This window comes from Trachemys scripta, chromosome 14 (genome assembly GCF_013100865.1).
Source record: "Trachemys scripta elegans isolate TJP31775 chromosome 14, CAS_Tse_1.0, whole genome shotgun sequence".
Taxonomy (NCBI): Eukaryota; Metazoa; Chordata; order Testudines; family Emydidae; genus Trachemys; species Trachemys scripta.
The window spans coordinates 16,203,005-16,220,330 of NC_048311.1; the positions used below are offsets into that span (position 1 = coordinate 16,203,005).

Consider the following 17,326-nt stretch of genomic DNA (forward strand, 5'->3'; position numbering starts at 1 on the left):
CCCATGTCCCTGCCCCCTGGAGCACGCCACCAAGGGCAGGTGGATGGTCTGGGGCTCCCCACAGTGACCTGAGCTCCCTGGAACTATGGCCCGACTCCGGCTTCCAGCCTGGCCAGGGAGTAGGGCCTTGCTGGGGAGAGGAGGAGGAGGTGGTGGGGCCTTGTGGCAAGGGAGACCTAAGACCCATCTGAGCCCCCCCACCGTGAAATGGCTGGCGCTTCTCCTGAGTCTCGGGCAGGCATGGAGCGGCACCACAAATCCAAACAAATGCTGTCTCAGAGTCGTTCAATCCAGGACTAGGACTTGAACTCTGCATTTCAGAACTGCCCCCACCCCCGCCCCAATTCGGGACAGGCGATCACCCTATGCAGGAGTGACTGATTTGGAGAACAGCTGCATCCTCCCCTATCTTCATCACTATCAAAGAGAGCTCCTACAAAGTACTTTTTCCAGAGTTCTTTTTACCCCTATGAGACTTAAACTGAAAAAATATGTAGCAGGAGCAAAACTGTGTGCTGAGAGTGCTGTGGAAATACAGTAGGGTTTCCCTCCCTCCCGATTTTCCCGGACATGCCCGGCTTTTGGGGATTTCCCCCTGGACGGGGATTTGGGCCCCCAAAAGTCGGACATGTCCGGGAAAATCCGGACGTATGGTAACCCTACTGTATTTCCACAGCACTCTCAGCACACAGTTTTGCTCCTGCTACATATTTTTTCAGTTTAAGTCTCATAGGGGTAAAAAGAACTCTGGAAAAAGTACTTTGTAGGAGCTCTCTTTGATAGTGATGAAGATAGGGGAGGATGCAGCTGTTCTCCAAATCAGTCACTCCTGCATAGGGTGATCGCCTGTCCCGAATTGGGGCGGGGGTGGGGGCAGTTCTGAAATGCAGAGTTCAAGTCCTAGTCCTGGATTGAACGACTCTGAGACAGCATTTGTTTGGATTTGTGGTGCCGCTCCATGCCTGCCCGAGACTCAGGAGAAGCGCCAGCCATTTCACGGTGGGGGGGCTGAGATGGGTCTTAGGTCTCCCTTGCCACAAGGCCCCACCACCTACTCCTCCTCTCCCCAGCAAGGCCCTACTCCCTGGCCAGGCTGGAAGCCGGAGTCGGGCCATAGTTCCAGGGAGCTCAGGTCACTGTGGGGAGCCCCAGACCATCCACCTGCCCTTGGTGGCGTGCTCCAGGGGGCAGGGACATGGGCCGGGGACTGCTCTTGGGCCCCCTGGCCCCCTGCTTTTGCCTTGTGAAAAGGTGGTCACCCTACTCCTGCGCATTTGCAATTTCCTGCCTACATATAACTATAGTTCTCTTCTAAAATCAGGGTTATCAGCTCCTCTAACAGGAAAGAAATAAACCCACTGTCCTCTAGCTAGCTCGGATACCCATAGCAGTGAAGCTATGACAGCATGGGTTTCAGTGTGGGCTATACAAGCTCGCTCAGGACCCTGGGTACTTATTCGGACAGCTGCCCTACACTGAAGTGCGTACTGCTGCAGCTTCAATGTTATCAGTACCCAAATTAGCTAGCTTAAAGCTAGCTCAGGGATGTCTACACATGTTGCAGTCACATCTCTGGTTGTAGTGAGACATACTTTCAGTTTCAATGTCAATAGTCCAGACCTTGGCGACAGAACTACAAGCATGTGCATGTGTGATGGAGGAAAAACAATTTGTTAAAGAAACAGATTTCAGTGTGAAGCTTCTGAAGAGTCATTAGAAACAAAAGTGACTTAAAGACGTCTACAGAAGATATCTCAACAGTGTCCTTAAACTCTCTTCCCAACCCCTACTGCACTACCTCAAGAACATTTCTGGGATGGGCACTGTTATGTCACAACAAATAACTTAGAATATACCCTTTCAAAACAATTGCAAAACAGTCTCTTATGACTGGGGAATGCTGCAAAATTCTGCCAGGGAAGAAAGAAACCCAAGATAACCTTGCTGTGTTCTCCCAGTGTAATAACAAATCAGAACTTACCAAGACTTTTGAGGAAACCACAGAGTCTCTTGGCTGCATCGTTTACACAGAGATTGAATTTAGCAGCAAAATAAGGCAATGACTGAGTGCATATAGACACTGCCAACACTTTGTGTTTTGAGGTATCACATTTCTGGAAAATAAATAAAGCATGCAGGTGGATTATTACAACAGCATAAGATCCCTCTCCTTCTCATTCCCTCCCCATCCCCAAGAGTCACTCCTCTCATTTCCTGCTCTTTAAACAAATATACCAGAAAAGCCCCAATGAAGCAACTACCATCCTTCTTACAGAGAGTGGAATGGAATTTCCCTCTGGTTCTGTCAATGTTGAGAGTCAATCAGCTAGAGAGTTTGCTGTTGTATGACTCAAGGAATTCCATCCCTCCCAGGACAACCCTATCCTTGGCTTGTTAAGCAAGTAAGGAGAGTTAGAGAATCAACACTTACAGGATTTTGATAACTAAGGGAAGCATAATGCTCCCAAAATATGGGAAGAGCTTAGAAACAAATATAGGTGTTTAGATTAAGGTTTACAGGAGCACGGAGATTTGAAATTTTAAATATGATCCTTCAAACTAAGGATGTGATCCTGAGATATGCCCAATGGCCTTAACTTCAACAGGAACTGAGGGCATTCAGCAGGACTGGACCCTAAACAAACCAACCCAGCAATGCTATATATGCACAATCAAGTGTGTTTGGTTGAAGAAAAAGACTGATGTGCAAAGGTAACATTCTGGTGAGGATGATGTCATCTATGTGAAGATGTACACTTTGTGTTTTAGTTAGGACATGTTGCCTGTTGTTTATGTTCCTCACCAACGGTAGTGGAAGACTTAAAAGACACAAGCGATAAAACAGGAATAGAGAAATCCTGCACCAGATGACTAATAGAAATTAGAACTGGAAGAAAGCAATGATTCTGTTACATTTAAATCTTTGTCTGTCTCACACTTATACAACCACATCATGCTATAGAATCAAACCAGTCCTAAAAACTGGCTAGAATATTCTGGGAGGAATCCTTACATATATCAAATAGGTGGAGAGAGCAGTATCAATTTCAATTAAAAATAAAATTTTTAAAGTAGCTGTTGCCTCCTGGGTGAGAGTACAATAGTCTGGAGTGGTAGATCATTAAGTCAATGTCAAGATCAGCAGACTCAAGTACAGTATGTATTAGGAAGGCTACCAAAGAACCAACCTTAACAATAAAATGGCACTGTCTTCATGTCAGACAGAAGCTATGATTTTATTTATTTTGCAAGAGGAAAAAGAACCCAAGATACAGCAAAAAGATACTCTTCTGAATACACATCTTTCAAATGCGTCTGGTATCATTCATACCTTAAAGCACGTACTAGAAACTAATGGGACAATTCTCTCTAATTTTTGCAGTCAGGTCTTTGATAATTTCATACCTTGTGCATATTGTTATCTCGTCCTTTCACCATGATCACAAAAATCAGAATGCCTCCAACACTTGAGAAATGCATATTTAACAACACTATAATTGCACACCCTACAGTTTATTATTGAAGTTATGAGATAATCATCGTGCTTTGCCCTACAGTTTCTTACTTATGCCTTACAGAATATATCTCATAAAATTTAGATTACAGCCATGATCTTACTTTCACTGATGTAGTGCTTTAACTGCTATACTATTCAAGGGTTTTTAGTTATCACTGAAACTGCTTAGTCACTATCTCACATCCTTCCTCTCACACAAATTCCTGCATGCTTTGTCACTTTACCTTGTTAAGGTTGAGTATGCGAAAGAGTTCCTTCTGATTTTGCTGGAAAATCCTGACACCTTCTTCTGATGTCACACAGTTGTCACAAGCTAGGCAGTCACTAAGGAATATTTTAGCACCAGCCAATTTATGGAATTCATTTTTCTAGAAATGAAAGGAGATTGGATAAGCTAACTTTCAGGGCCTTTGCACTGACTTATTTAAATTGCAACTGTAAAAACACAAGACTGTCCCCCTCATGTGTGGGTGTAACATTTAAAATTAGAAAATGGTCTGTTCAGTATCTCTTGATTTCTCTGCCCCCTGTCATTATTAAACTGTATTATTATAAGCCAAAGCATTTTGAGATATTGTGTACTATCGTACAGAAGACAGTAGTGGCAAAAAAATTCAAACTCAGATTTTTAAAGTTAAGCCTCTAACCAACATCCATATTTATGCACCTGAAGTGGCTTGATTTGCAGAGGCATTGAGCATTGCATCCATTAACGTCACAGGCAGTTGCGAGTACTTACCTTCTCAGGCTTTTTCAATGCTGAATATGGATTTACATAATTAACATCAGACATCCAAGTCTGAAAACGTTGGCGACAGTTTTTATTAAGGGCACAAAACAAAGGAAAGGTCATGTCGTGATCACTTGAGTCAGGCAAACTGTCTCAGTGGCCTAAACAAGATGAGTCCCATGTCTATGGCAAGCAGGATTTGGCCCCAAAGTTGCATTGTTTTTGTGTTACATTATATGAATGACAGCTCTGTAAGGGATCTGGGGCTCATAGTGGATCACAAGCTAAATATGAGTCCACATTGTAACACTGTTGCAAAAAAAGCAAACATAATTCTGGGATGTATTAGCAGGAGTATTGTAAGCAAGACACGAGAAGTAATTCTTCCGCTCTACTCCACACTGATTAGGCCTCAGCTGGAGTATTGTGTCCAGTTCTGGGTGCCACATTTCAGGAAAGATGAGGACAAACTGTAGAAAGTCCAGAGAAGAGCAACAAAAATGATTAAAGGTCTAGAAAATATGACCTTTGAGGGAAGAGTGAAAAAATTGGGTTTTGTTTAGTCTGGAGAAGAGAAGACTGAGAGGGGACATGATAACAGTTTTCAAGTACATAAAAGGTTGGTACAAGGATGAGGGAGGAAAATTTTTCTTCTTAACCTCTGAGGATAGGACAACAAGCAATGGGCTTAAATTGCAGCAAGGGCAATTTAGGTTGGACAGTAGGAAAAACTTCCTGTCAGAGTGGTTAAGGACTGGAATAAATTGGCCAGGGAGGTTGTGGAATCTCCATCCTTGGGAATTTTTAAGAACAGGTTGGACAAACACCTGTCAGGGATGGTCTAGATAATACTTAGTCCTGCCTTAAGTGCAGGGTACTGGACTAGATGACCTCTCAAGGTCCCTTCCAGTTCTAGGATTCTATGATTTATGGATGGAACATTGTTTGTTAGTTTGAGAGAGGAGGAACTTCTGCAAAGGAGAGAGAGACTTCCAGACCCCTTGCAAACTCTCAAACGAAAAGTGTTATTCAATGTAATTTAGCAAACCAAGTATGAGACCTATAGCATCATTACCTTTTTCACCTATAGTTAGAACATACTTTTGTGTGGTTTGAAGTGCCAAGCACCCTCCTCCTTTTCTTTCAAAAGTAACTCACACAAGTAAGAAATGTGTAGGATCAATTTTTGCATGGAAACTGTTTTCCTGTATATTGCATTTGCCTTGAGTTGATCCTACTAACTCTGACTTGTGAGTAACTTTTACTCAAGTATTCCATTCTCTTCATTTGGACAACGCATGGGAGTAACGATTTCATGGGTTGGACCCGATCACGTCAGATGCCGGGCAGCCTAAACTTCTATGGATTTCACTCAGAGATAAAGGTGTTCAGCCCCTTGAATGATCAGGCCCTTAAAATGCAAGATGCTTTTTTGCGGGGGGAAGGGAGATATTTTGTCATTTTAAGTGTTGGTAAGTATCAGCTGCATGTCATTCTGTAATTATGAACCATGTTTATTTGAAGGAGTAAAAAATGCAAAAAAAGCTTGATTGAGATATAATAAAAACAGGCACAAACTTTTTTTTTTTTTTAAGATTCGAGGAAGCATTTGCAGCCTTTTCAACTCTTTCTACAAAGCCACTGAAAGAAATTATCTTGTTGGTGCTCTGCACTGAGTGTTATGTTTTCAATTTCATCCTTCTTAAGAAATCATCAATATAATAAACCTGCTTTTCATAGCTTTTGAATACTCACGTATCCCATTGACTTTAATTGGAGTTCTAGGTGCTCAGCACTTTTGAAAAACCAAACCCTGTGTTTGTATCCCTATCCCTAGAGCCCTACGTGGATACAAAATTTATATCCGCATCTGATTCACAAAAATGATCTGCAGATATCTGCATCAGTGGATAGCCATGGATATCTGCAGATTTACAGAGCTTTAGATATAAAATTTGGATCGGTTTCCATCTGCGATCTGCAAAAATGATCCATAGATATCCGTATCCATGGATATCTGTGGCTATAAAGTGGATATCCGCGGATTTGCAGGGCTCTACCTATTCCAGCTCCTTTCTGGATTATTTTCTGTGAATAGTTCTTACATGTAGGATTTTGGTTTATAAGTACAGTGCATACATTTATTTGTGTATAGCTTATCCTAACATTTATTTATTCTTTTCCAAAGGAAAAAAGGGCACAGAACAGAGAAGGATAAAAGTCAAAGCAATAACATACCTTAGATTAATAAAATCATTTTAAAAAAAGGAACATTACCTCCTCATTTTCATCATTCGTGCTCAGTGGATCAACCGATGTATTTTGCTTGTCATCATTTTTCTGTTTTTTACTACATTCCTGAAAGACATCATAGAAATGTGTGTTATAAACCAAAAAACACCCCTCAAAAAACATTTTTAACTAGGTCTATGACTTCAGATTAGGTGTTACATTTTTCCAACATGTTTATTACAATGAAAACATTGATGGGAAGTTCACCTGCTTGGCTTTTACAGCTTTGGGTGTATTTTTAACACTGGGGGCAGGGATAAGGAAAGAGAGCAGGGAGAAATGTACTGCAGTATATATGGCAACCAGTATAGCAGGGGTGGCCAGCCTGTGGCTCCGGAGCCACATGCGGCTCTCTTCAGAAGTTAATATGCGGCTCCTTGTATAGGTACCGACTCTGGGGCTGATGCTACAGGTGCCAACTTTCCAAGGGCGGGGGAGAGGTGCTCACTGCTCAACCCCTGGCTCTGCCATAGACCCTGCCCCCACTCCACCGCTTCCTGCCCCCTCCCCTCAGCCTGCCGTGCCCTCGCTCCTCCACCCCAGAGCCTCCTCCATCCCAAGAAACAGCTGATCAGGAGGTGCAGGGAGGAAGGGGGAGGCGCTGATCAGCGGGGCAGCAGGCGGGCGGGAGGAGGCACTGGGAGCGGGGTGAGGAGCTGATGTGGGACTGCTGACATATTACTGTAGCTCTTTGGCAATGTACATTGGTAAATTCTGGCTCCTTCTCAGGCTCAGGATGGCCACCCTAGCACTACAGTGTACCATAAAATAGTCACATAAAGCCATTTGAAATGTAATCAGAATATAATGAAAATTGCATAAAAGATCATGTCGCACATAAAAAATCAGCATCAGTAGGTTACATTAAATATCATTCCCATCACAACTTGCCCAGAGAAATAAATATAATTAAACCTTTCCTGGAAAAAAAACAGTTTATAAATTATTATATGAATGGTATCAGTAAGGTAGACTACAAGAGGCAAGCTCATTTGGAACTATGCACTGTGTAGTGGCTATCTGTGACCTGGTAATCTATGACCAAATTCTATTACTGCACTACCGTCTCAGATATATTATATAAAAAAGTTCAAGTCACTTAACTCTGCACTGGCTGCAACTTAGCCCTGCCCTGCGGTATAAAGTTAAGCCCCTCCAGCGGCCCAGACTTGCTTTACTTATTCAAAAATGGAAAACCCCTTGAAACACAAAGGATCCTCACATTATGTAACAGATCAAGCAAGTGAGTGTCTGACCTGGGGGTGGAGTCAAACTACTTACTGTTTCCCATGCATAAAGTCGTAAGAAAACAGCACTCACCTTTTTGGTACAGTTTTCACACTTCATCTGTGAGTCTTTGTATTACTTTTTGGTATGTCTATTCAATGTTTAAAGGTGATTTTCTTACTACAGAAGAGTGTTGATTCTCTTTATTCTACAGGCAGAGGAAGAACGGAGGAAGCAGAGGGAGGAGTTCAATGACTCTGCTTGTCAGCTCTCTGCAATAATAATGGCACAAAGAGCAAGAAATTAGCCCAGCTCTCCCTTCCAATTCCTGTTGCCTTTTGTTGTTATTATTATTGGCCTACTGCCCTCTTATGGCACGCCTCCTGATTGGCACTTTCAAAAGCCATCGAGATGCCTGGGAGTGGGAGGGTCTGACTGCATAGCACCCAATTCGGTCTTCCTGTGGGTGGGAAGGACCTTTAGCTTCTTCAGACTCTATAATGGAGCGGTTTTACAAAAAATAATCATCACACCACACGTTAGAGAATTTGCTTACATTGTAATGCGCAACCAATACCGCAGAGGAAAAGCTTTTAGGAAGATCAGTGGGCTGGATGCAGGGCCTGCAACCCGCATGATTAATGGCTTTAATGTATTGTACAGAAACATTCCCTTCCCCCACCCCCTTGACATGCTTAGAATACAAATCTGTAACCCATGATTCTGATTCATGTTCATGCTGTAGATTCTGGCAGCGAATACATGTTGCTCTGGGGGTCGGGGACTTTGGTCATCCCTGTATTTTGCACAGTGGTAGCAAGCTTTGACACTACATGCAATTGATGCGAAATGAACATGCAAAACAAGGGTGGTAAAAGGGGTCACCCCTGCACAAGCAGAAGAGACTGTATCTTGCTCTAAGAAGAGACTTGGGACACTGCTTCTCGAGGGAAAACGCAGCTCTCTTCTTAATAATGGTGGGAGTGCTCCATAGACAGTGCCGGTGTAGACTGTCTTGCAGGAACATCAAAATGGGGGGGACAACAGGTTCACACCGCCGCAATGGAGGAGGGAAAACTGCTTTTGATTTGAGTCTCGTGAATGTGGTGGCGTCTCATTCTCTGCTTAAGTGTTTAATAGCCCCCCTTTTAATCACACACACAAACCTCTCTTCTCTTATCCCAGTGATTACACAAATCGCTCCCTGTGGGGCACCTTAAGCCTTGAATTCTGATCATTTGCAATGAAACGATTCATGATTCTCACTACCATCATCGATTTTTTTTTTCGCAAAGTCAGCACAAGGCTAACAATTTCCCACTGTCACAACCGCAGTACATTGCTTGGCACCCAGATGCAGAACAAAGGGGGGAAATCTAACATTTTTTATGTCTATACAAACACACAGACGGGCTACCACAAGCTGTAACAAAATAACCACCATGCAGCTAAAGGAATGAAAGAGAAGACTGAGAAAGGAAGGGAAAAGAATGAGATACTGTACCTTGCTGCTTGCCTCATTTAACCTACAGTAAATTATGTCCTGGCTGGTAGAAATTAAACAGCATGAGGTAAAGTCTGGAGCATGTTGCGGCTATTAAAGAGATCCATGTATATATTAGGGGAAAAAAACTAGGCGACAAGGGTAGGGAGTCAAGCACAGGCTCCAGGAAAAGAAGCGAAGTGCTCTTCTTTTTCACCTATTATTTAATGTAAATTCTTTCTGTCCTGCTTGTCCCCTGAGCGGCTCCCCCGGCAGCCTCTACTCCCTCCCTCCCACTCAGTTAGAAGTGTTCATTGTAGACCTGAGCGCTGTCACGTAGTCCCAGGCACTTATCTGGAACTGCAAGGGACAGCGCCTCTCTGCTGCAGAGGAGGTAAAGGTAACGCCTCATTCTCACAGCTCGGCTAGGACAGAGTGGGGGCAATAGCTTCAAGACTGACATTCACACGTTGCTAAAGGGCACTGCTTTGTTTGTACACACTTCACCACTCCATACAGGATATGCTTTTCTAGCGCCTCAAAAGCAGAAACTAACGTGAAGTTCCACAGATCTCCTTGAGTTTTTTTGTGTTAAGACATTCCTATATTAATTGAGCTTTTTGTGTTGCTTTTTTTCACCATGACTATTAAAAAGAAACAAGAGAGCTTATCTTAAACTATAGTATCTACATTGTAGACTGACTTGCCCCCAGCCCTGAAGGCTGTGCCTACATTGATTTCAATAAACAATAAATGAACACAACTGCACTATTTGTTTGTCTTCCTTGAGAGACAAATAGAAATGGTTTCTATATTTTGTTCACTTGCAATAACAAAAATGGCAGAAAAGCGGCTTTGCCCTCACCCTGCAGTGAGAAGAGAAGCTGTTTGTAGGCTGTATTTGGCCCTTTTGGTGTCCCAAGCATAATTTAAAGTGCTGTTATAAATCAGAAAATAGCAAACAGTGGAAACATGTAAACTCTGTAATTATGCACAGTAGTATGGAGCCTCATATATCCTCTGCATGACAACTGTACTCACATTCCCTTTAAGGAGACAGTTAACATTAATGGCAAGTAATTGACATACAGAGAGATTTGAATAGCTTTTCCTGCTGTTCTTGAGTTTGTTTGTATGTAATATTCAACAATTACACATGGGCAAAACTGCATTCTTCTTTCCTTTTATTTTTTTCCCCTCTGAGTTTCATTCTAAGACAGCTCCTTCTGGATTTAGGAAGGTTATGGAAAAATCATATTACTACAGCTAAATACAATGCAAATGATAATTTCCTGTTTTATAACTCTGGTTTTCATGATTTAGTAAGCACAGAACATGTGATTTTACATGTTTCACTTCTCTTTTGTGACCTTTTACATTTTAAAGGCTAAAAAGTGACAATGACCTTGAATCTGTTTTTATTCAGATCCCAACTGGAAGCCTCAGCTGTAATGGTATTATTTACCACAAAAGTTTTCCTTCCCAAAACAGCAGATATACCCAACTCCATGAAAAAGACTTCTCCAATTTAAACCGCAGATCCTTATGCACCTGGATCACAGGTTCAGTATTTTCAGACATTAACACAAAGGTCAAATTCAATATTGGGATCTCTTTTCCATTTTATCCTTTAAAACAAACAAACAAACAAACAAAAAAACCATGCAGCTATGCAAATCTGTGCAGGAACATAAGAACAGTCATACTGGGTCAGACCAATGGTCCATCTAGCCCAGTATCCGGTCAATGTCAGGTACTTCAGAAGGAATGAACAGAACAGGTAATCATCAAGTGATCCATCCCCTGTAGCCCATTCCCAGCTTCTGGCAAACACTTCAAGCTTATGCTCAACTTCAGAAACTGTGCATTGTGGGAATGTAGCAAGGCAGTGGGATACCCCACAGCTCTGCTGAGGGCTGAACCTCCCCTAATACTAACATGGGCGGAGCCACCGGGTCCGGCGCCCGCCCCTCCGAGGTCACGGCCCCGACCCGGAAGTATAAAAGCCCGCCTGCAGCACTCAGGGGAGCCCAGGTTGGTGGAGAAAGCAAATGTCTGTGGCTGAGCTCCTGCTTGGGAAACAGCCTACTGACTCACTGGGCCGGCCGAGCCTACCCCTCGCCCGGTACCCTGAGGAGGACTGGCCGAGCCTGCCCTGTGCCAGCTACCCTGAGGAGGATTGGCCAAGCCTGCCCCGTGCCAGCTACCCCAAGAAGGAGCCGAGCCTGCCCTTCGCTACCTACCCAGAGGAGCCAATGCTGGTGGAGAGCACCAATGACACTAAGACGGCCCAGGTACCATACAAGGGGGAGTGTGGAAGTAGCCTGGGGGCAGCCGACCTCAGTCTGGCTGCTGCACTGCCAGAACTGATGTCAGTGTGTTGTGGCCAGGATCCCCACTGACAGCAACAAGTTTCTGCTGCTGCTAGGGCCCTGGGCTGGGACGCAGTGGAATGGGAGGGCCTGCATCCCCCCTGCTACCCACTCCTTGGGTGGCAGACTCCCCCTTTTTCCCCTGGCCTAGAGAGGCCGGGTACCTGATTAACTATTGGTTTACTGCCCCGCTCTGACCCAGGGCCTGGGCTGCTACAAACTGACTCAGCCCCTGCTCAAGGGCCTGGGTGCCTGATTGCCTATTTAATTGCTGCCTTGCCCTGACCTAGAGCCTGGCCTGCTATAGACTTTGCCTCAGCCCCTGTTTACGGGCCTGACCCCTAACTGTGTGTCTGTTGTCCCAGACTGCTGCCAGACCCGGACAGACGGCGGACTGTAGCGAGGCAGTGGGATGCCCCGCTAAGGGCCGAACCTCGGCCAACACTTATACAGGGAAGTAATACTTCCTTTTGTTTGTTTAAAACCTGCTGCCTCTTAATTTCATTGGGTGACCCCTGGTTTTTGTAAAAACCTAAGGTACAAATTTACAGACTAATCTTGGGTCTCTCTGTTTTTGGTGTCCAACCTGAGACATCTGTGACCCCAGACATTTATGGCCAGAGGTGCCAGTATTTGCATTTCCCATTGCCTTTATTAGGAGTCATGAATTTTTGGCACTTCTGAAAATCAAGCTAGGATGTCTCACATTGGAGGTCCTGAAATAGAGACATCCAAAATCAGTGGCCACTTTTGAAAATGTTAAGTGAATGTTACTGTACTCCTACTGCGGGACTGGCACACAGCTCAGTTTGAGGTGTTATTTTCACAGCTGTGACAGTCAGCATTTCCTATATTTCTGCCATCTCTATCCCAGATGCTGTCACATTCTATTTTACTCTCTTAATGTCATTTTTTTCCTATGGATATCACACTCAGTCTGCAGCTGTGAACCATGTTTGAAGTTAGAAGTAAGTCTCTAAACATCTCAAGACTAGGAATTATTAAAGGGTGGCGCTCTTCATGATATTTTCAGTTTGTGAAAGGGTTTCCTGATCCTTAGATGCTAGTCTCCAAAGTTGGCACAATGATTCTTCCACAGTCAAACTAAATTATATATTTTGAAATTAAATATTTATTAACTTTTGCAGAGGAAATATTAAAGAATACTGTACTCCCATTTTTTGAAATGTTTCTGTTTCCCTCATATGTCTTTGGATTCCTATAGTAAAACCGCCACAATCCACATAAAAACTGCAAGCTTCACACAAACACATTCTGATAACATCTTGGACACAGGCTACTTTTGACATTTTATAATTACACAGTTATTCCTCTATTCCAAGAACATATACATAGATTTCCCGAAGATCAGCTGATTCAACTGCTAAGAACCATCAGCTATTTTTGACTCTAGTGAGCTGGATGGGGGGAGGATGGCAATCGGGCTGAGAAGAGACTATAGGAGGAGGGTGTTGCGTATGAGGGAGAGAGCGGACTCTAGGAAAGCCAACAGAGATGAATGGATCTTAAAGGTTGAGCCAGGCTTTAGAAGGGGCAGGAGGGTTAACAGGGATGTGCAAGGCAGGGGTGCCTGATGGAGAAATCCTGTGCCTCTGGGCTGAGGCATTAACACTTGAAGGGATCCCTGGGCATTGATGCCTCTACTCCCTGGCACACTTAGTTAGGCTGCAGAACCGTGGAGAACCTTCATGCATCAATACGTTGACCCATAAAGGTTTGGCACTCCTGGTCACTACTGCCTCAGCTCTCTGGAGCACCAGTCAGTAGCACCATGAAGGCAGAGGGTATTTCTACTAAGCCATCATCACATCAAGTGGCAAGTGCTCCTTTCAGTGCTGCTACCTTCCTATGGAAGAAGTAGAAGCAGCAGTACTGAGTGCACCCTTTAAGTGCCAGTGCCTTCATGCAGAGGCATTGGGCTACCCCACACTGCTTGTATAGCTTTGCCCACCCCACCCCATCCACAATCTCCCAACTCCTCCATACCTAATTTCCTCTCTTGCTCCCCACTTACCCAGTCACCCCTGGGCTCTACCAGCTTCCTATTCACCCATGTCCAGCTGGAATCACATGTGAGAGAGCTTGTTAAAAGCAGCCCATACCAAACCAGCAGTCTGAGTTGTCAGTAGCAGCTTTCCCCACAGGGAAGAATACTTTGAAAATTGTAAAAGGGGCAAATTTACGTTTTCACCCCTCACAACTGTCAGTTGTTTCAAGAACTGAAGAAAAGAACCGATCATGGAGTATGATATTGAGCCAATGAGAAATCTTCACGGTGCTCTAGCCTTTGAAAGTATATCTGTTATATGAAACTGTACAACAAACATTGCAGCATGCTCTATGCAGGCAGGAAGACAGAACACTAAATTATGGACATGAAAGAGAATTTTACTGGGTTCAATCCTCAATGATCCCAGTCCTGCACTTCTTAATGGGAATTTTGCCTGAGTAAGGAGTGCAGGAACAGGACTTATGCATGTGCATTTTCTTGATTATAAATTAATGGGGATAACGAGTTTTACAGTGCAGCATCGGTTTTATTAGTAGAATTAATTCTAACAGTCTCATTAAACCTAGAAGAGTAGGCAGAGGGAGACTTTTTTTTCCTTATTTCATCGTAGGGTCATTCTTCAGTTCACTTAATAGACTGTCAATTAATGATTTTCTATTTAGGCTATTTCCCTTCCACAAGTGAATATTGTACTATGAAGATTCATAGATTCCAAGGCCAGAAGAGACTACAGTATTGTGATTATCTAGTCTAACCTCCTGTATAACATGGGCCATAGAACTTCCCAAAATAATTTGTAGAGCAGGTCTTTAGAAAAACATCCAATCTTAATTTAAAAATGGTCAGTGATGGAGAATCCACCAAACCCCTTGGTAAGTTGTTCCAATGGTTAATTATTCTTAATGTCAAAAATTTACACCATTTTTCCAGTCTGAATTAGTCTAGCTTCAACTTCTAGTCATTGGATCATGAAGAGTCCATTATCAAATTTTTGTTGCTTATGTAGGTATCAATAGACTATAACCAAGTCACCCCTTAACCTTCTCTTTTAAGTAGATTGAGCTCCTCAAGTTTATCACTATAAAGCATGTTTTCCAATCCTTTTAATCCTTCTTGTGGCTTTTTACCCTTTGCAATTTATCAACATCCTTCTTGAACCACCAAATCTTTTTCAGTCAATGCATCCCAGTATAGAGTTTCCCACCCTAGAAGTCTGGTCTACATTCTTTGTTCCTAGATGTATATACATTTACATTTAGCCATATTAAAAAGCATATTCTTTGCTTGCGCCCAGCTTACCAAGCAATCCAGATCACTCTCTATCAGTGACCTATCATCTTCATAATTTACCACTCCCCCAATTTTTGTCACCTGCAAACTTTGTCAGTGATGATTTTGTGGTTTCTTCCCAGTAATTAATACAAATGTTAAATAGTGTAAAACCAAGAGCCAGTCCATGCGGGATCCCATTGGACACACACCTGTTTGATGATAATTCGCTGTTTAGAATTACATTGAGACCTATCAGCTAATCAGCATTTAATCCATTTAATGTGTGCCATGTTAATTTTGTATCATTCTAGTTTCTTTAATCAAAACATCATATGATACCAAGTCAAGCACCTTACAGAAGCCTACATATATTATATCAACACTATTACATTTATCAACCAAACTTATACATTTAATTAAAGATATCAAGTTAGTTTAATAGGATCTATTTTCCATAAACTCATACTGATTGGTATTAATTATAGTAATATAATTAATTCCATATCAGCCACTTCATTATGTTGCCCGGGACTGATATCAGAGTGACAGGCCTATAATTACCCAGGTCATCCTGTTTACCCTTTTTAAAAATTAGCACAATATTAGCTTTCTTCCAATATTCTAGAATTTCCCTAGTGTTCCAAGACTTATTGAAAATCAACATTAATGGCCACAGTTAGCTCTCTAAAAACTCTGCTGATTTAAAAAAGTCTAGCTTTAGTAGCTGCTATTTAAGATCTCGTTTGCATAAATTTATTATTTTATCCTAAATTATAAGGTGTAATTTTTTTCCCTAAACAAACAATTTTAGGTCAGATTTTAAGCAATAGATAGGAAGAGTAAAGAGAGATAATGGATTAATAAATGTCTGAGGAATCAGTAAAACAAGGAGTCTGGTGGCACCTTAAAGCTTAACAGATTTATTTGGGCATAAGCTTTCGTGCGTAAAAACCTCACTTCTTCGGATGCAAGAAGTGTTGCATCCGAAGAAGTGAGGTTTTTACCCCCAAAAGCTTATGCCCAAATAAATCTGTTAAGCTTTAAGGTGCCACCAGACTCCTTGTTGTTTTTGTAGATACAGACTAACACGGCTACCCCCTGATACTTGAGGAATCCATGTTTGTCAAAGCACATTATTAATAGTTATACTGATTTTAAAAATACTAGAGAATTATCAACCCCTAGCATTCAAAAATCATGAGTCATTCCCTCCCCAAAAGCCATGAGATTGGCTTTAAAATCATGAGATGTACAAAAATAATAATTTTGGGATTTATTATTTGCCTTTTGGTTTTGGAGCCTTATGGTTTGCATTTTTAAGCTTTTCTACATAACCATGAGGACTAGAAACATATTTATAAAAATATATAAGATGAGATCACCACATAATATCATGACTCCAGGAGCTGGGGGTTTAAGAAAAACATGAAATATTGCAAGACATTTGATAAAATGACAAGAAGTGGCAACACTGATAACATTTAGCATTAGCTTAAAAGTGCAAAACAAAATGTACTGTTTCTAATAAAAATTCACAAGGCATAGTAGTGTAATTTCTTCTACTGGACTAACAGAAAGTATGTTTGTGTGAATACAAACCTTTGAACCAAAGATGTGCTGTTTATCTATCTCCAAATTCATGCACAAGTGTCTATCTATGTTTCTATATATAGACATTAACAGCAATCCTAGAAAAGCAGTGTTTTTTAGTGGTTAGCATAAGGAACTAGGAGTCAGGATTCATGGGTTCTATTCCCAGCTCTGTGACCTCCTGGGGCTTTGTTTTCCTCATCTCTTAAATAGAGATAATACGCACCTCCATAGGGTTGTGAAGCTCAGTCAATGCACATAAAGTACTTTGGGATGGCAGGTGCTATAAGTGTAAACTATTATGTGGTCACCGTCTGTGACACTATGGGGTCTCTTAGTCTCCTTGGTAGCTGTATAATGCATGCACCAGTGCCAGCATGTGGCCAGATGCTATGCTACGGTGACAGCTGTGGTGTGCATACTCTGACTGAACAGGGCTGCCCATAGCACAAACAATAGGAGCAGCTGTTTAGGCCCCAGTTTCCCATGCAAGCTCTGAAATTCTTGCTCTGTTACCTCCTAGGTCGGAGGAGTCACTCACCAGCACATTTCTCACTGTCTCCAACCACAGCAGGTTTCAGAGTGGTAGCCGTGTTAGTCTGTATCAGCAAAAAAGGGGAGTCCTTGTGGCACCTTAGAGATTAACAAATTTATTTGGGCATAAGCTTTCGTGGGCTACAGCCAACTTCATCAGATGCATGAAGTGAAAAATACAGGACAGGAGCAGGAATAAATACGTGAAAGGATGGGGGTTGCTTTACCAAGTGTGAGGTCGGTCTAAGGAGATAAATCAATTAACAGCAGGATACCA

General features: G+C 42.4%; 1 protein-coding gene across 1 annotated transcript in view; it reads right to left on the reverse strand.

Moving 5' to 3' along the window:
- Positions 1-9,561, reverse strand: part of NARF (nuclear prelamin A recognition factor) — a gene marked incomplete in the record, with an annotated part of 29,685 nt that extends 20,124 nt beyond the window's left edge. The window contains 5 exon segments of the mRNA XM_034789974.1: positions 1,982-2,114; positions 3,742-3,885; positions 6,525-6,605; positions 7,860-8,038; positions 9,271-9,561. Coding sequence (XP_034645865.1) covers positions 1,982-2,114; positions 3,742-3,885; positions 6,525-6,605; positions 7,860-7,886 — 385 coding nt within the window.
- Positions 9,562-17,326: the final 7,765 nt, after the last annotated feature.